General features: G+C 46.3%; 3 protein-coding genes across 3 annotated transcripts in view; all 3 read left to right on the forward strand.

Annotated features, from left to right (window-relative positions):
• Nucleotides 1–1,080, forward strand: part of LOC132488033 (FERM and PDZ domain-containing protein 2-like) — an 82,635-nt gene extending 81,555 nt beyond the window's left edge. The window contains exon 27 of the mRNA XM_060096043.1: nt 826–1,080. Within this exon, the coding sequence (XP_059952026.1) occupies nt 826–1,080 (255 nt within the window). The remainder of the gene's footprint in view (nt 1–825) is intronic.
• Nucleotides 1,081–1,750: 670 nt separating this feature from the next.
• On the forward strand, nt 1,751–17,719 carry LOC132476806 (putative protein FRMPD2-like). The gene is made up of 6 exons (XM_060079037.1): nt 1,751–1,858; nt 3,685–3,832; nt 5,549–5,763; nt 8,053–8,151; nt 11,439–11,782; nt 17,671–17,719. The coding sequence occupies exons 1-6, from the start codon at nt 1,751–1,753 to the stop codon at nt 17,717–17,719; spliced, it is 963 nt and encodes a 320-aa protein (XP_059935020.1).
• Nucleotides 17,720–22,980: 5,261 nt separating this feature from the next.
• Nucleotides 22,981–24,433, forward strand: LOC132476873 (zinc finger protein 502-like). The gene is given in 2 exon segments (XM_060079164.1): nt 22,981–23,424; nt 23,426–24,433. Coding segments are annotated over 2 exon segments (1,452 nt in total).
• Nucleotides 24,434–24,660: the final 227 nt, after the last annotated feature.

Here is a 24,660-nt window from a genome sequence, read left to right on the forward strand (position 1 = left end):
CAAAGTGAAACTGGGAGACCAATGGCAAACTTGGGAAGAGCAGACACTCCAAGCAGTGTGGGTGGAATTATGGTTATGCTGGACAATAAGGAGAGGGTGGCATTGTGGAGCTTCAGGGACACAAGCCAAAGGTGAATGGGGTGGTCCCTGGTCATCAGGTTGCTAAGACCTCCATTCAGGACAGACACTTTGCGTTTGGTTTCTGAGCTCCATCTGGCAGACCCGGGAGGAGGGAGGATAAAACTTGTACAAGAATGATATTATATAATCCCACCGATGTAAAAATTGTTATGTATGTGTGTATACATACATGGAAAAATTAGAAGAAAAAGATAAAGTTAGATCTTTAGTGACCTGTAAGGATGTTCATAATCTATTGTTAAGTTAAAAAAAAAGTTGCAAAATACTGTGCGGTTGAATTCTGCTTTTGTATCCACAAACCAACACACAAGGATACAGAATATGCCAGGCACCAGCCTTTGGGCCCATTGCTGTATCCACTTTTGCTGGTCACTGCTTATGGAGAGACGATGTGGTACATTGACGTGACTCATTTCTGAGCACCTGCCATTGGCCAGTGTTGGGCTGGATATGACACAGCTCCCTCGCACGGCTCATATCATTATACTTCTTATGGGCATCTAACCTTCTGCTCAGTGGATAATAAAGCCTAAACAAACAAGTGAATATATAAGATGGTGTCACATGGAGATGAGGTGATGGGATAGAGCGGAAGGCAGATGGGGGCTCTCTGAGTCAGGGAGGTGGGGGAGGCCCCTTCAGGAGGGGGCAGATGGGTGGTGAGTTTTTCATTGTGTTTTCCAGGGTGGCATTAACACAAGTGTGCTCTGTGGAGGTATCTACGTGAAATCCATCATTCCCGGAGGGCCAGCAGCCAAGGAAGGGCGGATCCTGCAGGGTGAGGATGGAGTCATGCTGGGCTCTGCATTCTGTGGTGTGATGCGCCCCGGCTTGGGGGATGCAGCCTTCAAGCCTTGCCCCACTCTCACTCTGATGCCTTGTGCAAATGATTGCCTCTCCAGGTCATGGTTTCCTTACCTGGAAAAGGAGATGATTTAACCTGACCCACCTACCTGATGTGTTAACATGGGGCCCAAATGCTTGGGAAACATAAGGTGATTTAAAAATATGAAATTTTAAATAAACTTGTTGCTGTTTGGCTTTCATGGGAGAAGCCATGCTCCCCATGGAAGACAGAGCAGGTACTGGTGACCTCCACTTAAGTATCCGGGGAGGACACCAGCAAGCCTCCTCTCTGCCCTTCCTCACGTCCACTGCTCTGAAGGAAGGGGGGGTGGATTTTTACTGTTCTCCAAAATGGCTAGAATTGAGCTAAAAAGGGCACCTACGATCTTACCTATCTCCATTTTCCCTAGAATTCCAGGGTCCCTGGCATCAACCAGGTCTCCCTGACATTTTTTGAAATAAAAAACATCCTGGAGATATAAATATCACCCCTAAGAGACTAGAAAAAACTTTCAAAAATGGTTTCACAGGAAATCGGGAGAAAGGATAAGGTTGTACTTGTTAGCTGGCTTAACTGCTCTGTGAGCCAAGGATAGAGGTTTCTAGACCACTGATCTGTGGAGGTGCTCACAGGGAAGGCTGGCAGGGCCTGGGCGGGGCTCCCCCCAGCTCAGCTCCCTACCCCTCCTTGAGGCTGTGTGGAGGGGCGCTGGGCAGGGGCCTCACAGAAGAGTCCTTCCTCCAGCCCCAGGAGCTTGGGGACATGACATCTGTCCCCCTCCCAGGTGACCGGCTCTTGCAGGTGGATGGAGTGAGTCTGTGTGGCCTCACCCACAAGCAGGCCGTGCAGTGCCTCAAGGGCTCTGGGCAGGTGAGTACACCGTTACTGGTTACTGGGGAGCTTTCCTTCCCCCCAAGAGTTTTCCTCGACAACATCAGAAGCTGTGGTTGCCTCTGGGTGGGAGCGGGGTAGGCAGGAAACCAACGAGACTTTCTTTTGTGTCTGTTTTTTTCCTTTCACATCTTCCTTTTACCAGTGCTTTTCTTTGGAGGTGTGAATGTCAGGAGGAAGCAGGCAGATGTTCCCAGGCAGAGAAGCTCACCTCCTCTAAGGAGCCTTGAAAAGCTTACTGTCTCTTGCCTAGATTCTGGAATCAGACAGCTGTACTGAGCTGACTGAGTGAAATGACTTCTCCTGCCTGGCTCTGGCCGCCCCCTCAGGCCCTCTGCTCCAGCTGTAACTGACCAATGCCTCCGTCTGCTCTCAGGGCCTCTGCTGACACCCACACCCGCCCAAGTTCATGCCGTTCCCATCAACCTGTGTAATTACAGGCTACACTGTCCTAGGGGTCCTTTTATTACAAAGAGGTAGAAATTCAAGATGCCAAGAGCATTTACCCTTAAGTCCTCATTCTGTGCAGTGCCCAGGCAGCATCTGGATGTTACTACCCTCAGTCCCATCCTCCGCCTGAGGGTGGGAACCTTTACTTGCCATGGTGGCCTAAGCCACAGAGCTGGGGTCTCCCTCTTGGCAACTGGGCAATCATCAGAGATGCAAAGGGCTCCTAGGAACCCCTCTGACAAACAGAGGGGTGGAAGGGCCCCTTTTTGCTTCCTTTCCCAAACCATTCTTCTATTTTGTGGTGAGATTTACTTGTCTTGGCGACCTTGGTTGACATATCTTGAGAACAAAGTCATAATTTATTAGTATTCTCTATTCTTCAGAACTTTGCTGACGGACATGCTTAGAGAATGTATTTGGCCAGCATACTGGCGGTGATGACAGGTAGGAACTGTCACTCTGGGGTCACAGGCTTGGTGCTGAATGACCATTGCTGCAGGAGGATGTTGGCAGGGTCAAGTCCCCCGAGTGGAAGCTCAGAATTTCTCCAAAGCTTCCAGGTGATGTCTAGCCACTGGGTCATGCTCTGGGTAACGGGAGTATACAGTGTGTGGGAAAGAAGAAAGAGAAATTGAACCAGAAAGAAAGGGGGAGGCCAGATTGACATAGGCCTGGGATACTGTGCTGGGGGTTTGGATTTTAGGTGATGGAAAACACTGGAGATTTTTAATCAAAAGTGTTGCATGTTCAGCTTGTGTCTTATTTCAATCCACAGGTAACCTTGAGGGGAGTGGACTGAAGGAGGAGGAGATAGGGTCCAGGAAGTCAAGTTAGAGGGCGCTTGCCCCAGTCCAGCTGGCCATTGGCAGCAGGAGAGGGAATGGAGGAGAGGGGAGCACTGAGGGAGATGTTTCTGATGGAGAACATGCAAGCCTTGGAAGCCGGTTGGGTATTTGGGGGGCAGAAGGGGGAGAGCTAGTCCACTTCAAGTGTGGCCCCTGGGAGGTTAGTTGAAGGATGGGTCAGTGTTCTGAGAGAGCAAAGGCAAGAGGAGGAATGTTTTAGGCAAAATGAGGAGGGGGAAGTGAGGGTGAGTGAGAGGAAGAAGATGAACTTAACCTTGAATACACTGAAATGGAAGTACATGTGTTACTTCCAGGAGCATTTGTCCAACAGACAGTTGGAAATATGGCTCTGGATCCTAACAGATAAGCTAGATTGGAGATTTTGATTTGAGATTCAAATGAAGCAGCTACTGGATGTATCAGAAAATTACGAAGCGTTTGCCGAGTGGAGGGAGAGACTCCTGGTTGCCATATGAGGTGTAAATTGAGCTCATCCACCCATCCTTCTAGGTTGCAAGACTGGTCTTAGAGAGAAGAGGCCCCAGGACTGTGCAGCAGTGTCCTTCTGCTAATGACAGGATGGGAGATGAATGCACGGCTGTTTCCTTGGCAACAGTCTTGCCTGGAAGGCCTGCGAGCAGTGTCTCAGCGACATATGGTGAGAGGAGAGAGGATTGAGTGTTACTATTGTCATGTCATCCTGTGCTGCTTTTGAATTGTCAACTCCAAAGGGAAAGCAGGAAGGTGCCCTCTGGGTTCTCAAAAGATAGTGAACAGTGGTGGTCATCATGTGGCCAGCTTTCTGATGCAATGGAAGCCAATCTAATGGAACATGTTTCTATAAAAAAAATGCATTATCCCCAAAATGATGACCAGGCATAATTCTGCCCCCAAGCCTTCTGAGGATTTCTGATCAGCTGCTGGAATGTTTGTGTATAAATAAATATTTGGGGTTGAAATTGGAATGAAAGGATCATGACTTTTCTGACAAAGGGTCCACGTTTCAGCCGAGACACTTGTAACAAAAATCTGAGTAAAGCTGAGGTGGGTGGGGAGAGGCAGGTGCTCAGAAACCTAGCCTAGTTACTAGCATCAAAAAGCAAACCCATGATCAGTTTAGGGCATTATTACACATCATCTGATGGGTTGCCTCTCTGCACTTCCCTGGGATTTTGTTTCCTGCTAGGAAAACATTTATTTCCTTAGTACGTCATGATTTGCAGCTTAGCTACTTGTCAACCCCTTTCTAGAGATTTTCCTGAAGGCGTTGAATCAGGTTGAATGCAAGGTAACCATAGTGAGCAATGGGTTGGGTGGAGGGGAAAAAGCAAGTGCATAAAATAAGTCTGTTTCTTCTTTCATTGCTCCTCGGCTCACTCCAGTGAGGGCCTTTGAGAAATTGAATACAGAATGAGCTAAAGGGTCAGACGATGGTGATGGTGAAACTGGTCATACCTGAACCTCACTGCTTCAGACACTTTCATTCTTGCCTCAAATCATAGTTTATAAATCATGCTCTGTCCCTCTATTGATTGATTGCCAACTGAGGTGGTGAAAGCAGAGTAGGGGAGGCCCAGAGGCCTCTTTGGCTGCCAGACTATATAAGTTCTTTGGGCTGTGTCCATCTTGGGTGCCCAGAAGCAGCTGTTTTGTCTTACGGTCACTACATAGGGCTGAACAAAATGGCAGCTAAAACATTTTCATAGAGGTGGCCATGATTATCTCCATGGTCTAATTATGCAAAAAAATTTTTTTTCAAGTATACTAAAAAATGACTGTGGTTCTAAAAGGGTAATAGGAATATATGTGATTCAAGTTTTACTAAATGATTTGGGCCTATTGTGTACGTCTCTAAGTTATATCTTTACATATAAACCTTGTTGATTGTCTGTAATTGCTCTGTCCAATATGGTAGCCACTTGCCCATGTGGCTATTGAGTACTTGAAGTGTGACCACTCCAAACTGATAAAATATATACTCGAGTCTTAAAGACTTAGTTCATAAGAAGAATGTAAAGTACCTCATTAATAATTTTTTCATGTTGTTACATGTTGAAATGGTAATATTTTAGATATGTTGGGTTAACTAACATATGATTATGTTTATTTTACCTGTTTCCTCTTATTTTTTAAAATATAGCTATTTGAAAACTTTGACATTATATATGTGGTTTGCATATGCAGTTCACATATTTCCATTGGATGATACTGACCTATAACAGGTATAAGGGACTCTGTCATAAAAATGAGCAAAATGAAATCCTTTAATGTAAAACAGGAATAATTCATTTACTTGACAATTTGCATTTTGAGGCTGGCCAATTTCATTTGTAATCTACTGAAAGATGGATCTCATTCACATCCCACGATACAGGTCCCAGGTTTGAAGTCAAGCTAAAAAAGAACGCCAGTGGTCTGGGATTCAGTTTCGTGCAGATGGAGAGTGAACGCTGCGGCCATCTCAAGAACGAGCTTGTGAGGATTAAGCGGCTCTTCCCGGGGCAGCCGGCAGAGGAGAATGGAGCCATCGCAGCTGGTGACATTATCCTGGCTGTGAATGGAAGGCCCACGGAAGGCCTCGACTTCCAGGTGGGAGGCCATGAGGGATGCAGCCCTGTGTGCAGGCTGAGGTCAGCCATGCTCCTTTCAGGGCCACCCACCATGGGGAATACTCTGGGCTCCTGGAAATCACATGTGGAACCTGGATTTGGATCATGTAAAGAGAGAAATTGGCAGAACATCCTCATATTAAAATTTCCATCGCAATTCTTAAGTATCTGACCTTGATTAAGTCTTGCTTCTCAGTAGGTTCGTAATGAAACTGAAGATAAAACCCTGGCTTCTGTGCTGGCTAAATGTCTCCTAACACACACTCCCAGAGGTGGGCATGAGGGCTCAGTGGGCTACCTTGGGTCCCTTTCTGCCCTCCTTCCCATTTCTCTACTAAATTTACACCTTTGACGTGTAGTGTTGCATTGGTTGTCATGTGTATGACCAAAAATGTAATAAAAAAGAAAGTAAAAAGTGGACATTTCTTAATCTTATAGCATAAAATCTCAATGAAATATTGTACACATCAGTCAGGGTCCTGGCAGAAATTGGGCCATCTGAAAAAGTTTAATAAAGTTGCAGAGATTGTTGGGAAACTCGAGGGAGAGTATAGAGCCCTGGGGCTGGGAACAGTGGGTGCAGTTATTCACCCTCCCTACCCCCGAAGTCCAAAGGGAGATGGGTAGGAGCAGTTACCAAATCCTAGAAGCTGAGTGAGCTAGGTGGAGCAGGGATATAGTCATCCTGTGACAACCCCATGGGGAGGAAGGCAGGAAAGCAAACCTGGACCTCCCTCTCCTCCTCGGCTGTGATCCCTGTTCACCCTCGCATTAGCTGAGCCCAGCAGGAAGCCTCTCTGCAGCCCACGCAGGTCTACCTCCAGGGCACAGAGCAAGGCAGACGAAGGTGGAGAGTGGCTCTAGGTGGGATGGGGAGGGGTGGAGAGTCCTCAGAACAGCGTTAGGGTGGGGATACCTTCACCCATCCTGCATCCTTCATCTGATCCAGGATCATCCTCTGAGAACTGCTGCTGGGCCAGCAACTGTATGAGGAACTGAAGACAGAGAGGCAGACAGTTCATACGGTCTGGTCTCAGAGCTCACGGGGGTAGTGGGATAGACAAGAGAACAATTCTCACTGCGGGAAATAAGTGTCATGAGAGATAAAAGGCCCTGCTCCAGTGCTTGCCCCAGGGAACTGGGAAGGAACCCATTCTATGGCAGTCCATTGCAGCTATGGCAGTCCAGTGGCAGTCCACTGCCATTCTATTGGCAGTACAAGTAGCTAAGCTGCAAAACATGTGTCCATTGTGGGATACTGAGTAGTATCCAGATCAGTGGTTCCAGGTAGGGGTGAATTTGCCTCTTGGGACATTTGGTGAAGACCAGAGACATTTATGGTTTTCACAACTAATGGATGCTGCTGGCATCTAGTGGGTAGAGACCAGAGATGCTGCTCAACATCCTGCGATGCACAGGACAGCTCTGACAACAGTGTTATCCAGCCTCAAATGCCAGTCGTGCTGAGAGGTTGAGAAATCATGGTCTAGATAGGTAATAAGAGCTCTTCAGGCAACCTCATGCCCTGGATTTTGAGAGGGTGGCTTGGAGCAAGAGGTTCAGCATGGTGCGAGCTTAGGAGGTGGGTGCAGGGAGGAGCAGATGGGAGAGAGGGCAGGGTGAGAGGCAGTGGCAGGTAAGAACAGGTGCTGGGTGCTGTGCTTCTACTGAGTGAGGTGAGCCAGAAAGAGAGTTCAGCCGGAGATGAGCCTGGTTATATCTGTATTTGGGAACGACTGCATGTTAATGATGTGGAGGAAGGGACGTGGGTGAGAGTGGAGAAGGCCAGGAGCAGAGAGGAAGTCACTGCAGTTTCACAGGTGAGAGGTTCCGAGGGCCCGAGCTGACCCTGGGCAGAACCTCAGGGCTGAGGGTCAGGCTTTAGAGATTGGGGTGGTGGCATCTACGTGACTGGTGGCCCCTGAGGTGGGGGTGGGTAGAGAGGGAAAGGAGGTTGAGATGGTAACAGTCATTTGCTTGATTCACTCTCTCGCTGAAGAAAAGGCATCAGTATTGGCAGATGCTGCCATCAAAAGGCCCCAAGCAGACCTTGGCCATTTCCAGCTCAGCATCGGTGCATCATCTTTGTGGGAACCACAGGCCGATGGCCTTGGATCCATGCATGTTGGGAAGTCAGCGGTGTCCTCCAAAGTTCTCTGGAGCCAAGAAACAGATCAAGATGGGAGGGAGGGGCCCGGGAGATAGTGGAGAGCACAGAGGAGGACACTCCACAGCCCTACAACTAACCATGGATTTTGGTTTCTGATAGGAGGTGCTGCATTTACTGCGAGGAGCCTCACAGGAAGTCACGCTCCTGCTTTGCCGACCCCTGCCAGGTGTGCTGCCTGAGATGGATCAGCGCTGGCAGGTAAGGGGCAGTGCCCTCTGCTCTCTCCACATGCCTCAGGTTCAGGCACTCCTTTTCTTGTCTGGTGGGTCCTGAGAAGCCCAACTTTGCTTTTGGTGGTGTTCAATGCCATCTACTTTCATTGGGGCAGGAAAGTAGCTGACCCCCAAACCTCAATTAGTCTGTGACAAGTTCATGAGGTCTTACCTCTGCCTTCCCCTTCCTCTCCCTGCTTCTGCCTCTCCCAATATTTGGCTCTTCCTGTAGATGGTTACATGTTTAGATCTTGGCTGTGAAACTTCTAGAGCTAGGTTCTCTGGCAGTCCAAGCACCAGAGAGGGGAAACCAGGAGCAACAGGAGTAGATGGAAAACCAAATGTAAGGGAAGGTAAGAATTTCCATTCTGAGGAATGAAGTGGAGACAAAAAAAAAGAAGGATATATGTCCATCCTTTTAAAACATGAATTAGGCAGGTATGGTCTAGTGCAAAGAAGGGAAACATTGGAATCAGGACAGTTCAGAATTCTTACATTGATGCCTGTATTAGGTTCTCCAGAGAAATAGAACCAATAGGATGTGTGTGTGTGTGTGTGTGCGTGTGTGTGTGTGTAGAGACAGAGACAGAGATTTTAAGGAATTGGCTCACGTGATCATGGTGCCTGGCCAGTCTAGATTCTGCAGAGCAGGCTGGCTGGCTGGAAACCCAGTGGGGAGCTGATGTTGCAGGGTGAATCCTAAGGCAGTCTGGAGGCAGGATTCATTCTTTCTTGGGGAGCTCAGTCTTTTTTCTCTTAAGGCCTTCAACTGATTGAACGAAGCTCACCAACATTATAGAAGGTGATTTGCTTCACTCAAAGTCTACTGATTTACATGCTACTCTCATCTAAAAAATACCTTTACAGAAACATCTAGATTCGTGTTTGACCAAATATCTGGGTACTGTGGCCAAGCCAAGTTGACCCATAACGTTAACTATCACAGTGCCACCTGTTGAGTCCTTGGGCACAGAGTCTGCAGTAGAGATTGGAGTGCAGGAAGTTTATGGGGCCGGCTCTTGGGAACACCCTTGTGAGGGTGAGAGAAGCACGGCTGGGCAGAAGGGGAAGCAAATGTGTTGCAGCTGCAACAGGGGCCTCGGCTGACCTCACAGGGAGCTCTGAAGCTGGGATGGCCCCACAGAGCTGTCCCAAATTGGAGCAAAAGAGCCTGTACCTTTGCTCTCTGCATCAACCAGTGCTGGAGTAAGAGCTGCCCCAAGGGAGGGGACCTAACTTTGGCCGAGGCAGTTCCCTTGAGCTGAGCACAATTCCTGCAGAGGGGATAGTTGTAAGCTGCCAACAGCCAGCAGTCCTGGCAGCTGGGGGCTGATGGCCTCAATTATGGAGGGGGATCTGTGTGAGCACCCTGGAATCACCTGCACCTGCTCTGTTTGCTGCAAGGACCTTGGGCACTTGCCTGACTGCTCTAGGTCTCATGATTCCTCATCTGAGATGTGGATAAGATGTGGATAAAATCAATCACTTATCATCACTGAGGGTGACAGTCACTAGAGACAGCATAGGGACTTGGTGACCCAGATCCTCTTGATGCTTGGACTCCAAGAGGTCATTTGATACCAACTTTGGTAAGAAAAGAGCTATGGGACGGAAATATGAAAGTTTCCAGTTGCCAGTTTGGAAAAGAAGGTAGACAGCAATTGTGTTAAGCAAATGAACAGGGCAGGGGAGGGTCAAGCTTCATACACACAAAGATCAGGCCAGGGGGCTGGTACCCAGTGTTTTTGTGAGATATCTGGTAATGCCAGGGAAAGAGTTGTCCTTCTGTCCTGGAGAAGAGCTCCCCCAAGGAGAGCCCAGATGCATCTAGTGGGAAGGGCTTGGGGTGAGGAATGGTGGGCATGCTTCCTCTCTCCTCATACCTGAGGACCAAGTGCAGGAAGAATTTTCATTCATTCACGTGGCTCCAGAGGTCAGATTGAAGACCAAGGAAGAGAGTATTTAGTTCAGAACTAGAATAAAGTAGTTATGAGAAGGAGGCGGCTGTGCAAACATCTGGAATAAGGTCATTCCAGGCAGAAGGAATAGCAAGTGCAAAGGCTCTGAGACAGGAATGACCTGGAGGTTCAAAGGACACAAAGATAATGGTTGTGCCTGGACAGTAGCTAATGAAGGGGAGTGTGGAATGGGAGGAGTTGTAGAGGGAGTCAGGGGCTGCACCATGTGTGACCTTGTAGGTCTTGGTAATGTGCTGATTCCATCCTGGCTGCAACAGGAAGCCACTGGGCTGGGAGGGGTGGGAGGGTGAAGGGTGAAGCAGGAATGTGGCCTTATCTGGTCTGTACTTTAGAGAGGTCACTTAGGTTGCTGGTGGAGACGGAGTGGAGCAGGTAAGCTGGCAGCGATTCAGGTGAGATATTGTGGCTTAGACTCAGGTTGTAGCCAAATAGCTGGTAAGTGGTCAGATTTGGGATGTGACTGGGAGGTAGAGCCCATGGGATGACTTCTGGATTAGATATGGGTGTGAGGACAGAGAGTAGCATTTGGCTTGATCAACTTGGATGAATGGTGGCACCACTTACCATGATAGGATGTGCTTGGAGGGAGAAGTTTAAAGTACATGGAGGAGAAGTAGCTCTTGATAGCGTGTAAACTTAAATGATTGTGGAGCATTCGATGGAGATGTCTGTTAGGTAGTTGTTTGTGGAGAACTTGTGTGAGGTCAGGGCTGGAAAAAGCAAACTTGGAATTGTCAGCAAATAATGCCACTGAAAGCCATAAATTGGATGAGATCACCGTGGGAAGGAGTACAGAAGAAGTCAAGAAGAGGGCTGAGAAGTGAGCCATGTGACACCCCAACACTGAGCGGTCAGGTCCAAAGAAATGAGACAGCACATGAGACTGAGAAGGGGCCTGGGAAGTGGTCCAGGTAAGGGTGGAGTTCAGGGTAAACTCAACGTTTAAGTAGAGTAAATTCGTAAGGGACATTCTCAAGAAGGAGGAGGGACCAGTTATGCTGAATGTTGCTGAGAGGTAGAGTGAGATGAGGACAGAGAATTATCCTTTGGCTTTAGAAAGATGTAGGTCACTAGAGATCCTAATCAGAGCTCCTTCAGTGGAATGATGGAGACAGAAGCCTGGTTGGAGTGGGTACAAAGGAGAAGGAGGGGACACAGAAATAGTGAGTACAGACACTCATTTGAAGAACAGAGAAAAGGGGTGGATTGGTACCAACTTTGGTACCAAAGCAATATTTAGATTTTGCTCAGTGGGCACCGTGGATCCAGTAATCCCTAGCATTTCTTTCAATAGACACCTGTGCTCTCAGCAGACAAAGAATTCACCAGGGCAACATGCACTGACTCAGAGCAGAGCCCCAGCCTGGATCAAGAGGACAGCCAGAGGGACAGTGCCTCTGCAGATGCAGGGGAAGGCCTGGGTGTCAGGCCAGAGTCTTTCCAACAGGCCACCAGAATGGCACAATGGGACCAAGACACAGAGGGACCCTGGGCCACTTCCTTGACTCATCCTCGGGATTCCTACCCTCATTTGTTCAGACTTCACCAAGAAATGGATGCATCAACATTGGCTACCTCTTTGGAAAACGATATGAGGCAAAACTGCTATTCAGTTTGTGATATCAGGAGACTTGAAAGGTAAGGATCACCCCTTTGCAGACATATTATAAATTGTATGCATGTCATTGCTAGAAATTACAATCAAGCAATTAATAACTATGCTCAGATGCTTGCTGGGCCAGGACTGTTCTGGGCATTGTAGGGGAGGAAGAAACAAGAGAAGCATGCAATCTGGAGCTGCTGTAACCACAGCTTGTGAGCTTTTGGGAAAGCAAACCCCACCCAGAGGTCCTCCAGTACCCTTGGAGACTACAGATGGCAGGCCTTGGGGTTTCTTCCCCACATACAAACCTTTGTCCTGCATCCCTCATGGCCTCTTGAAGCACCATGGTAAGAAAGAGGTTCCCTTGTGTACATCATTTCTATTGCTAATATAATGCTTTATAATCAACACCAGCTTAAGAAAAAAAAAAAACAAATCTACATCTTCAAAACCAGACTGAAACATTCATTTTAATAGCCATTTGTTTTTTAACATAGTCTGCATTTTTGTGCTCATCCACCCCTGAGTATTTCCACTTCTCAGTCCTGTTCTGATGGAAAACAAACTCTTTCATTCAGTTTGATGAGTATTTTTACACATAGCCAGGGTACTTAGAAACCTGTTAGGAGCAGAGAGAGGGGTACAAATACTGAGAGAGGGTGAGACGTTGCTCCTAGGAGTGTGCTAACTAGATTCATGGGCACAAAACAGACAAACAACGAGGGACAATTGTTTGTGTTTGATACTGTATAAACCCACTGATATTAAATAGCCCTTAATTGTTGGTCATCCTAGAAGACTGACAATGGCAAATCTATAGGGACTAGTAGGTGACATGAACTATGAAGCGGCTGAGGTAATGCAATTAGGCAGGGTGAGATCCGTGACAGACAGGAGCCAGGCATATGTTTCCTAGAAGCATCCAGATACAATTTTTTTTTTTTTTTGCGGTATGCGGGCCTCTCACTGTTGTGGCCTCCCCCGCTGCGGAGTACAGGCTCCGGACGCGCAGGCTCCGGACGCGCAGGCTCAGCGGCCATGGCTCACGGGCCCAGCCGCTCCGCGGCACATGGGATCCTCCCAGACCGGGGCACGAACCCGTATCCCCTGCATCGGCAGGCGGACTCTCAACCACTTGCGCCACCAGGGAGGCCCCAGATACAATTTTTAAAGTATACTGTATTGTGCCAACTAAACAAAATCCAACTACTCTGCAGAGTAGAACAGGGTGGGCAAGCACGTTCATCAGTGGTATTCATTTTCATTGTTTGAAAATGCATAAGCACGAGTGTGTGTATAGTTCCTTACATTTGCATTCTAGGCAGTAATTGATATACTTGATCAAATGATAAAGGAAATAACCTACAGAGATTTATCCAAGGACAACTATTTGTATGATCTTGTAGGAAATAAAGGAGCGGTACTTCCCTGTACACATGGGGCCACTCTTTTGGATTTTTAAAGGTTTTACTGATAGATAGTTCGGGGTGATGGACTGGATTATAAAGTGACTCTAGGATTAGGTATAAGCCTGGAGTTTGACTTGCCATGTGCCTTTAATATAATTATTACTTATTAATAATAGTATTTAAACTAATTTTTACTGTAGGTTGTCACTGTCTCATTCATGGACTCACAGAAATTCAGGGTTGTTCCATATAAAAATGGTCTCATCTAACTCCATATCCCATGCTGGAATCTGCTCTGTGACATCCCTGAAGTAGGGGGCCTGCTTTTACTTGAATATCTACAGGGAGGCAGAAGTCGCTGCCTCTTGAGGTGGCCCATTTTATCATCGTGTAGCTGTTGATCAGAACGTTCTTCCTTATACTGACGTGAAAATTGCCTTTCTCTATCTTCTACCCATAAATCCTGATATGTTTTCCTCCTGTTTTCGTCATTTAAAAAAAAAAATAAGAAACATCACATCATTTTATACTTCTGAATCAAATTAAATTTGGCTTAGCATGCCTACTTGCGAGGGTATACCAGATGTCCAAAATCTGCCATGCTTACAGGGGGCTGCCCCTTCCTAGAATTATACTAAGAGCTTCTTCAGAACATTCTGGTGGAGCCCCAGATCATCATTCTGTCTTGGCTGTTGCCCCATGCTTGCGACCCAGGCCATGTGGTCCATGGAGTTACAGGGGGGCAGCCTTGCTCTTCTCTGCCCTGACTCCCTCCATCACCAACTCCTCCCCCTTGTACTTACCTCCCACAGCCCTGGTGATGGCAGCGCTCTGCCTCTTCACATTTCCTTTTACTGTGTTTCACTTGTACTGCGTTTTCTCTCTTCCATTCAGGAACCTTTCTTTCTCTACAAAGGAAGGACTCAAACCATATTAGCTTCTCCTCCGATGGGACCTTAGCTTGCACTTAAAGCACACATAGTTAGTGACTGCCCCCTACAGGAGGAAAAGCATGGCACAGGCTCAGCAATCTCTGAACACAGTTCCCCCAGCTCTTGGGTAGGGTCAGAATTAGGATTCCAAAGTGGGTTTGTGGTTCTTTGTGGATCTCCCTTGAATATCCACAGCTCAGTTCTGAGGTGGCTGCCCCAGGTAACTGCCTCTTGTTTCTGGCATCCCTGAGTGAAGTTTTCTTTCTGCAGTTTAGATTAAAAAGAGTACTGACTTCTTGATCATATAACCCTGGTTTCAGCTCTACCACTTACTAGTGTGTCTGGAGAGTTGTCTTTCCTGAGCTTGAGGCTTATCGAATGTAAATGAAGACCCTGACAACTCCACAGGGTGCTGTGCCCTTCAAAAGAAATAACACATGCAGAGTACTAGTCCAGAGCCTGGCATGCAGCAGGAACTCAAGTCAGTTTTCCTTCCCTTTCCTGAGCCATTTTCAGCTAAAAAACAAGTCCCAATCAATTAAAATTCCCAGCAAACTGCTAGATCTTACCATCTACCAGGTGGTTATGCCCTATAGTCTAGTGGCTGCCAGCACCCCAGCAAACCCAGAGTGTTCATGGAAAAGAAGTTTTACTCTTCTTTCCCTGTTCTCTTCTTTTACCACACTGTACACATACTACTACCATACAGTAGTAGATCTTTGTAAAACATGTAATAAAGCAGCACAGTACATTTTCATGGAGGAACACTGGAATTGTGTATCTTCCAGAGAGAGGACTTGGTACTTGGCTGGAGTTGCATCTTATGCAAGGTTAGTTTCTAAAGTAGGGCATAAGGTAAAATCATATCAAGTCACATTACCCTGAACATCACTTTGGGAGATGTGATGTTTTTCTCTCTTGGTGTGGGAGGAGATTACTTTTTCTTTGGTTGAGCCTCAGATGAAGTCTGGTGACTTGCATTTATGGGCCATGCTGACTGCAAAATGCTTATCTTTAAATGCTAGCCTCATAGGAATGAAAGGATGGCAGATTCAAGTTTCCCACTCACGTTCAATTTAGGGCTTAAACTCATTGAGTGAGAAGTTGGTTGTTGCACAGTGTTTAGGTTATTTCTCTTCCCTTCCCTTCCTTCCTTCCTTTATCTTTGTCTCTGTCTCTCTCCCCTAGCATATATACTTATATTCCTGTAATTAAAATGCATCTATTTTCGGCAAGTATCATTTAGAGAAAGTGAGGATATAAGTCTTCATGGTTATTTAAGAATGCAAAATGAAACCAGGTCCTTGAAATGAACCTAAAGTTATTGTATATGTTCTGGGGAGGGCAGTGTTCCTGGAACAGCAAAGGATGATTAGGAGATTAAGGGTCTAACTTAACTGCAGCTGCCATGCCAGGTGTGACCTCAGAGTAGCTGGCTGAGGGTTGAATGAGCTGCTAGGTGATCAGGGCTGTCGGTCAAATGGGAGGACACAGGGGACCCCTGGAAGGCCTGCTCTGCAGCCAAAGTGTGACTGAGAGGAGTGAGTGGGGCAGATGCCTGACCAGGAGCGGCAGTGGTCTAACCCAGCAGAGCAGAGCCCATGGCAGGCTGGGGCTGGGCGCTGCCTTCAGCTGGGCTCTCTCCGCAAGCTGACAGGCTCCCTGGGGACACCCCCATACACACCCACTCTCATGACTCCTAAAAACTGAACTCCAGCTCAGGATTATCAACTGAACTTCACCCCCAGCGATCCACTGAACATCTCTACTTGATGTCTTAGAAACACTGCAAACACAACCCCCCAGATGTTAAACTTGGCACCAGCAGGAAATCCCAGGGGCACTCATCAGGCTAATGGGGATGTGGGGCGGGCCTGGTGCTGGAGAGCTGGGGAAGACTGAGCCTCACATGAAGAGACACGAAACCTGACCTTGTTGTGAGCTTACCCGCAGTAAATAGGGCAATTACAATACCCGGTATTTCAGGCCTGAAATGCCATCTACTCATTTGACTTGTCTTCCTGAAAGGGGAATGTGATTTTGGTGGCTCAAGTTTCTAAGGAACAGCTCTCCTGGGACGTTGGGCATGGTGTCTTCCACTCTCAGTAAATACCCTGTAGCAAGCAGAGGCTTCACGATGATTTCACTGACCTCAGAGCTGAACCGGGATTCCTTTCCTTAAAAGCAGTCGCTGAAGAATTGCAGAATCTGGTGGGAGGCCTAGTGCCAGGACCCTGCCAGCTTGTGTGGAGGAGGTAGCTTGGGCACACCTGAGGAGACCCAGGTGGGGTCTCCAGATTCTCCTCGAAGTACCATCTGTCTACAGGAGGCTCCTTTTGTCAGGCAGCTTGGGAGGGAGAGAATGAGGGCAGGGAGGGGCCGAGGTCATAAAATGTACCCGGGGGTAAACAGAGAGCTCGGAGCACTCTGATCCCTTCAGGTTCTAGATGGAGCCCTGCTGCATTATCCCCAGGTCCTGAGCTGGCCTTGAGCCCTGGGGGAAGGACTCTGACTCTCTACCTGACGTGTCCACATGCCAAAACATCTTATCAAATTCTCCAAATCTCCAAGTCTCACCCCTTCCGTGAAATATGCTCTGCCTGGTGGGATCTCTCGGGCCTTTCTGGACCTCTTCTTGCCTCACTTCCTTTTCCCCATGCCCACAAGCAAACTCCAGATCCGAGCTCCAAGAGCAGCTTGGTGGCCTGGGTGGAAGGGTGGATGGAAGGGCAGTTATTCTCCCTGAGATAATGGCCAAGATGCCACCCTGGAGACCACTGAGCCCCCTCTGGGCACCCAACGGCCTTGCCTTTTGCCTCTCAGGCTGATGGCCTCCCTGGGTCTCTCTCTGGGCAGGGCTAGTAGCTGGAGCCCCAAATCCAACCTGGAGAGCAAGGAGCTTATTACAAAGGTTGGAGAAGCACAGAAATGGGAGGTGAGGCGTGGACAGTCAGGCGCTGCAGTGTTGCCACCTGCTTCTCTGCAGCGAGGGAAGGAGAGGGCTGCTGCTGGGGGGCGGGGGAGCAGCGGCAGGGTGGGTCTGGGCACCAGCTGGATTTCCTGTCCTTTGACAAAACTTCCATGGTATTCCCTCCCTATGTTTATAAGAAAACACATTTTCTGCACAATTTGGTCAAATACTTTAAGGTGTTAAATCAATTTTTCCTTAAAGAGCTTAGCAATTTTAAGAGATTATTTTCTTAAAGTGAATGTTCCTCTTTAGTCCTTATGCATATGGTCTTCTTTTTAAACACGTGCATGTATATTTACAGGAAATGCCCATTTACATGAACTCTGTATCTCTCATGAGCAGAAATGATGTCTCTTTGACAGCAAAACTCAGGTTGGAACCAACACTCCAGCCCTACTGGGGAGGAGGGCCAGCTACATGGGTGTTTGGGGGCTTGTAGCTATAAGGAGGTGCCAGCACTGATTTTAAGGGAAAGATGTATTGCAGGAAAGGGAAAGGGAGGGCAGGGGCACTGACAAAGCCAAGGTATTGATTTGGGGACGGGGAAGGAGGCTGATAAACAAGGATCCATGTATTGGGTACAAAGCTCAACCTATGTGCATTTCTTTTAGATTCTCCTACTCATCTTCTCTAACCAGACTCTCGACAGATATTTTCTGAGTACCCTGTCTGCATGTTGGAAGCACTGTGCCCAATGCTCTGTCATCTTCATGGACGGCTCTTTCTAATCAAAAACGTGTGTAGTGACCTTCGGCAGCCCCTGGAAGGCTTATTCTTTCCCTGTTGCTTCTGCATCTTCGTTGCCAACCAAAGAGCTTCACCGTTCATCTGCTTTCTATGTCACACAGGGAGTAAATGTCACTCCAGCTGGCTGTCTCTCCAAATAGACACTGTTTCAGTGCTCTGAAAAGGACCTGATATTTGGGCAAAGTGCTTTGAAGGTCACCTGCTTGAGTTGTTCCCAGCCTCTTGCTTTGGCCCTTTCCATCTAACTCCTCTGTCGAAATAGCAAACGTAATCTTAGTAGTAATCATGACATCTTCCATTTACTGAGAACTTACCCTGTACCAGGAGCCATGGGTGGCTGTATCAGAATTATTTAATGTAAGCATCCCAATGCTCCTATAAGTTTCTTAACCTTCCCATTTTTCAGATGAAAAAACTGAGGTTCTAGAGAAGTTAATAAACTTGTCTGAGGTCGGACTGTCTTCCCATAGGAAGCGTCAGTACTAAAACTGGGTCATAGCTCTGCTTTTGATCCATGTCCTCTGGCAAGTTCCCGCATTGTCTTCTGGACTCGGTAAGGAGCTCCTCCTGCTCCCATAAGGCTCTGTGCTGCCTCTACCATAGCACTTCCTACCTGATTCTAACATTTGTTCACTGCTCGCTCTTCCCATTAAATCAGGGGCTCCTCCAGGCCAAGAGCCATGCCATATTCACTGCTCACTTCCTGACCCCAGAGCAGTCTCTGGCAAAAACTGTTTCAAGCCTGGCTGGCTTGCCTGTGATATGTCATGATGAGCATCCTGAAAGCAAGGGAAGGTGGGGAGAGGATTTTCTGATCAATACTGGAAGACACGTGGGTTTCTGTTTTCTAGTCCTGAATTGTATGGTGATGATGATGAAGGTGACATGTGCCATCTACCTGAAGCCCCTTCTCTCACCTTGGAGGATGAAGCATATCCTACTATCAGCTCTACATTGGAAGACCAGCTACCCTGTGGAGAATGTTTGAAGGCAGATTCAGGGACCATTCCTTTACCGCAGTTCTGTTCTTGGGGTACTTTCTCAGAGTCTTTGCCTCCAGAAGAGTCCCGTGAGAGTGACAGTGAGTGGGAAGAACTTGAGGAGGCTGAGGATCCAGATGATGGCACCCTCAGGTGGGTATCACTCTGTCTGGGTGGAATGAGGCTGGGCTGAGTTCTTCTAGTGGGGCTCAGTGTCTCCAGTTTGGCTGGGTGATGGTCTATGCGCATCACCATGTTCCCCTTGCATTCCCTCTTCGGGTTATACCTCATCATGGCACTTATCATGGTACATGTTCCATGGCAACGACCCTATGAGATAGGGTTATTGTCATTCCCATTTTAAAGATGACACATTTAGGACTTTCCTAGGGTCATATAGTAAGTGACAGATAAGTAAGTGACAGTCAGAATTCAACCCCAGGTCTCCCACTCCATGGACCCCCTGCTGCCTTCTGCATGTGGCTGGGCCCGCCATCTCTCCTCAGGCCTCTCTCTTTCGGTGGGTTGCTGGTAAAGTTTTGATTCCTACTTTGTCTGCTCCTGACTGCCCTTGGGCTAAGTATATTTCAGAGAAGAGTCTTGGTGTCATGTAATGTGGCCCTTCTCAACAGCCCCTGTGCCTCAACACAGTGAGCTCTTTCTTGAACAAGAAAGTCAAACTGTTGACACAAGGTGCTGCCAGAAGCTGGGACTGGGTGACCAGGCTGGAGTCAGATCAGACTGATGAAGACATGGGAGGAATAAGTGTAATAAAAAACCATCAGACTTCAGGTAGAGAGGGTTAAACTCTTGACCAGTTGGTAAACCACCCAGCATTCTGTTAAAGTGCCTACAACATAGATAGATCCAATATTTGAAAAGTGCTCACTGTTCAAGAAACTTTCAGGTAAATACATTTTCAAGACACATCAAAACTTACCAAGGCACTGGCTGTGAAGGTTTAGGTGTAATTGAAACACTCTCGTTCACTTTCATTTCACGGTGTCCCAGCTACATTTTCATCACAAATGATTGAACTGGACTCTTAAAGGACAGTGGCAGGCAAGCTGATAAGGTGGGTGGATATTTGAAATTCGAATATGATGAAAGGGCTGGTTCTTATCTGAAATAGGAAGCAACACGTTGATAGAGGAAATGACATGGAGGCTTTGAAGACCCTGTATGCCATTTATGGGGAAGTCAGACACTCTGACAACTTTGGGAATGATGCATTACAGATTCACGAAAGTGTGCAGCAAGCAGGGAGCAGCTTATATGTGGAGGGCAATCTTCCCAGAGGGGGCTCCTCAGGGCTGGGGAGCTCAAAGAAGATAGGGTAAGCAAAGCTTTGGGGATCCACAGGGCAGTACTTAAGGCCTATAAGTGTTAGTACTTATGAAATGTCCCAGGAGATCTGCAGTGCCATGGGGGGAGGTGGCAGAGAGCAGAGTAGTGACAGCAGGGCTCCAAGCCCAACTTCGCCACTCACCAGCTAAATGACCAGCAGCAAGTGGCTTTTAAACCATCTAAGACTCAGCTAACTGACTGCCAAGTGGAGATAATGAAATCCATCTCATGCTGTTCCTGGGAGGGTTAGATGACAACGTGGCTCACATGCTTAGCACACTGTGTGGCATGTAGTAACAACTCAAAAAGTGTTAGCTACTTTTAATCATAAAGGAGGAAATTACTGCAGTGAGATGATGCAACCTTATTAACGCATTCAATGCCATCATTTTTTTCCCCATGTAGACAAAGGACTGGTGCCCTAACATGTGCAATAAAAGTGATTCTTTATATATTATCTGCTGCATTAAGAAAGACTATTTTTAGATATTTAAAATGTTCTGGTTCATGTAGAAATCCATCAATTCAAATCTATTTAAAAGATAGATGACTATATTTTAAAATTTGAGTAATAATTGATTATATATCATTCCTACCATTTTATCTTTTTTTTTTGCAGTGTTTTTGGAAAATAGCTATGTAACTTATGGAGCATTAATGTGATGTTACTGTATAAACATGCATAAAATATTAAATTCATATTTACATTAAAAAAATGTAATGTGGGGTGGGTGAGGAGAAGTACTGGTTTATGGCAAAGGTGTCAGGATCCAGGGTGGACGGAATAGCCCTCAGCAATGGATGATGGCTTGGGATGTAGTTAGGCTTAGTCCTGTCACAGTCACTTACTTTCCCTGCTGACAGAAGGCGGGCCTACACGTGTGGGTGCTCAAGGTGTGAGTTCTCAGACTGGGCTCCATGGAGCTGCCCACAGATGTGCTTCAAGGCATCTGGGGAGCTCTACAGTTAGAATGTTGACTTGCTGCTTCTTTTGGAAAAAGCAGCTCTTAACATTCTCCAAGTTCTCTAGGAGAACAAATCCCCCATAGTTAAGGGCCTCTGTTGTATATATTCTCTCTTTCATCCTGGAAGTATGGAGAAGTTTTGGAGGGTATAAGAGGACTTTGCTTATGGATGGAGTCATGCATCCTTTAAAACTGTATAACAAATTATTTTATTTGGTCCTTTTAGATATTAAGACAGTAATAGTATATAGGTTTCTATAAATGATTTAATTTAATCCTCATTTCAACTTTGAGCAGTATTCTTATTCCTCTTTTATAAACGGGGCTTGGAAGGTTTATTTAATTTGTCCAAGATCATACAGCTAGCAGGGGCAGATTCACACTGCTGCTATCTGATTCTACTGTTGGTGCATTTTTACATTTCCCCTAGAATCTGCCTGTCCACTTAGACTTGTGTAACACACATCTTTCCATCACGTGTCATGAGTCCTACTATTTCCCTCTTATGAGGCTAAAACAACCCCTGCTGTCCAGTGGGATTAAGAAGGCAACTGAACTGTTCTGTTTAGGGAAGGCTGCTGGCCAAATGGCAAGGCGACCCAGTAAAAGCTGCTTATTGTTTTAGGTGAACAGAGAAAGTGGGACAGTCTCCCAAGGCAGAACCTGAGGGTTTCTGCCTGGACATCCTTCTGACTGTGATCACATGGAAGAGCCCTCAGGTGTTGGTCCAAAGAATGTACCCACATACTCCACAATAAGGAAAGAGGCCAGTGGGGCCCTGAGAAGGTGACCTGGGATGGAGTGTCTGGCCCAGTTGTTAAGAAGTAACTTCAAAAAAATCATGCTTGTCACTTCTGAAACTCATTTTGAATAGTGGTCGTGACCCCTCTTCAGTTCTGGGATTTATGTTGAATAAAGCTCTGTGTGTGTATGTGTGTGCACGTGTCCTTGCATACTTACAGGGGGCTTCGCCTGGTGAAAGAATTTGAGAATCAACCTCCTACATCAAGATAAGCCAGGACAGGGTGAGGCACTTTTGGGTTCTCCATTGGTTGAAGGAGTTTCCATGGTTTTCAAAGTGCCCCCGGTTCCCTCGAGGGAATCTGCTGAGAGACTTGGCTCAAAGGCCATGGGAGTAATGTGTTTTGTCACCTTTCTGTGTTCTACCTATGCAACTCCAAATGGTTATACATTCTTTTAAAAACATTTTCCTTTTGGGTTCTAATTCTAAAAATTATATGAAAGAAAAATAAGATGGGAACATCTAAAAAAAAGGAAGAGTGAAGTGGCAGATCCAGCATTATCAGATATGAGGACATATAGCCACCACCATAACAAAAAAAAACTAAAAAGCTAAAGGTTGGAGTTATTAAGTGTACAAAAGAAATAGACCTGGAGGACCACAATGTGAGCCAAGGAACACTCAGTGCTATATAATGGGGGACGTATGGCAATCAGTCTCAATGTGGGGGAAGGAGCCCAATTTCATAGATCGAACTAAGATAGATGGAAAAGATGACTTAGATTCAAAAGTCACATCATCTACTAAAATTACATACAGCTTGATTAAATAAAAAAGCATAGGAAAACTGGTGGAAAATATATTCTAGTTTTATCAGATATACAGAGGAGTAATAACTTCCTCTGGCTGCCAGCAATAGACAGAGTATAACAAAGAAGAACTACAGTGTTGACAATATAGAAAAAGTTAAAACTTCTGTATAGTAACAGTGACAATATTAATGGAAAAATAGGAGCAGTGGGGTTTCCGTGTACCTCTGGGACCGTGGTTGCCGCCCTGCGGGGAGCCCCAGGACATCATGGGCTCCCAGTTTTTCAACCTTGAAGTCTTCTACAATCAAAGCAAAGCGAAGATTTGTGGATGTTGAATATGCAAGGAGCTGAAGAGAGAGAGATTGAAAGAGAGATTTGTCCAGGTTGGGTGAACAAGCCTGCTCCAGAGCAGGATGGCTCTGAAATTGATTTGTCAGGGATAGCATCAAAGAGATCCCAAGAGGATGAATACCAGGATCCTACATTTGAAGAAAAATATGTATGTGAGAGCATGAAGGAAAACCCTCCCAGAGAGGTTCCTGGACCATGCCTTTTCCAAGAAGGTTTTGGGGGAATAACTTTCATCCACAAAGAAGCACCTCCAGAAATGATTAGACAAGAATATAATTTTGAGAGAAGCCTGCTTTTGACCTCAAGTCTTGTTACACATCTCAGGGTTTCTACAGAAGAGAGCCTACATCAGTGGGAGACAAGTAGCATACACACCAATGAAATTTCAGACCAAAGTAAATGTCTGACCCTCTCTACACAGAAAAAAATCTTGGAAATATAGTGAATGTGGAAAAACTTTTAATCAGAGCTCATCCTTTACCCAGCATCAGAGAACTCATATGAGACCCTACACATCTGAGGAATGTGGGAAAACTTTTAGCCGTAGTTCATTCCTTGTTCGACATCAAAGAATTCATACCGGAGTGAAACCATATGGATATGAGCAGTGTGGGAAAACTTTTTGATGTCGATCATTTCTTACTCAGCATCAGAGAATCCACACTGGAGAAAAACCGTATAAATGTAATGACTGTGGGAATTCCTTCCGCAATCATTCACATCTTACTGAACACCAGAGAATTCACACTGGAGAGAAACCTTATAAATGTAATAGATGTGGGAAGGTGTTCAGTCAGAACACACACCTCATTCATCATCAGAGAATTCACACTGGTGAGAAACCTTATTTATGCAACGAATGTGGCTCTTCTTTTCGTAAACACTCAAATCTTACACAACATCACAGAATTTACACTGGAGAAAAACCCTATAAGTGTAAGGAATGTGGCAAAGCTTTTGCTCAGAGCACCCCACTCACTAAACATCAGAGAATTCATACAGGGGAAAGACCCTACCAATGCAGTGAATGTGGTAAAGCTTTCATTCAAAGCATTTGTCTTATTCAGCATCAGAGAAGTCACACCGGAGAAAAACCCTATAAATGCAATGAATGTGGGAAGGGCTTTAACCAGAATACCTGCCTCACTCAGCATATGAGAATTCATACTGGAGAGAAGCCCTATAAATGTCAAGAATGTGGGAAAGCCTTTGCTCACAACACGTCTCTTACTGAACATCATAGAACTCACACTGGTGAGAAGCTCTATAAGTATAGTGAGTGTGAGAAAACCTTCTGCAAATATGAACACCTTAGTGAACATTACAGAATTCACACTGGTGTGAAGACTTATGAGTACATTGAATGTGGAAAATTCTTCAGACATAGTTCAGTCCTTTTCAGACATCAGAAACTTCACAGTGGTGAATAAACCTGGCATTCAGGTTATGACAGTTTCTCTAGAGAGAATGACTAGGAATCTGGCTGTGGAAGAGGGACAAGAAGAGTTCCTAGAGGGAAGGATAAAGGAGCCTTGGATACTACACTTGGGGGTATTTTGAGAAATGGAGGTGGGAGCTTGGAGAATGCACAGCCTACTTCAGGTGGGCATCTGGGAATACAGGGTAGGAAAGAAGTTTCTACTTTTCAGAGAAATCC

Source organism: Mesoplodon densirostris, chromosome 1, assembly GCF_025265405.1.
Source record: "Mesoplodon densirostris isolate mMesDen1 chromosome 1, mMesDen1 primary haplotype, whole genome shotgun sequence".
In the NCBI taxonomy this organism is placed as follows: Eukaryota; Metazoa; Chordata; class Mammalia; order Artiodactyla; family Ziphiidae; genus Mesoplodon; species Mesoplodon densirostris.

Coding starts and splice junctions, on each gene's coding strand:
- LOC132476806 (XM_060079037.1), top strand. CDS start 1,751: ATGACATCTGTCCCCCTCCCAGGTGACCGGCTCTTGCAGGTGGATGGA. Junction 3,833..5,548: donor CAGTGTCTCAGCGACATATG/GTGAGAGGAGAG, acceptor CCCACGATACAG/GTCCCAGGTTTGAAGTCAAG. Junction 8,152..11,438: donor AGATGGATCAGCGCTGGCAG/GTAAGGGGCAGT, acceptor TTCTTTCAATAG/ACACCTGTGCTCTCAGCAGA.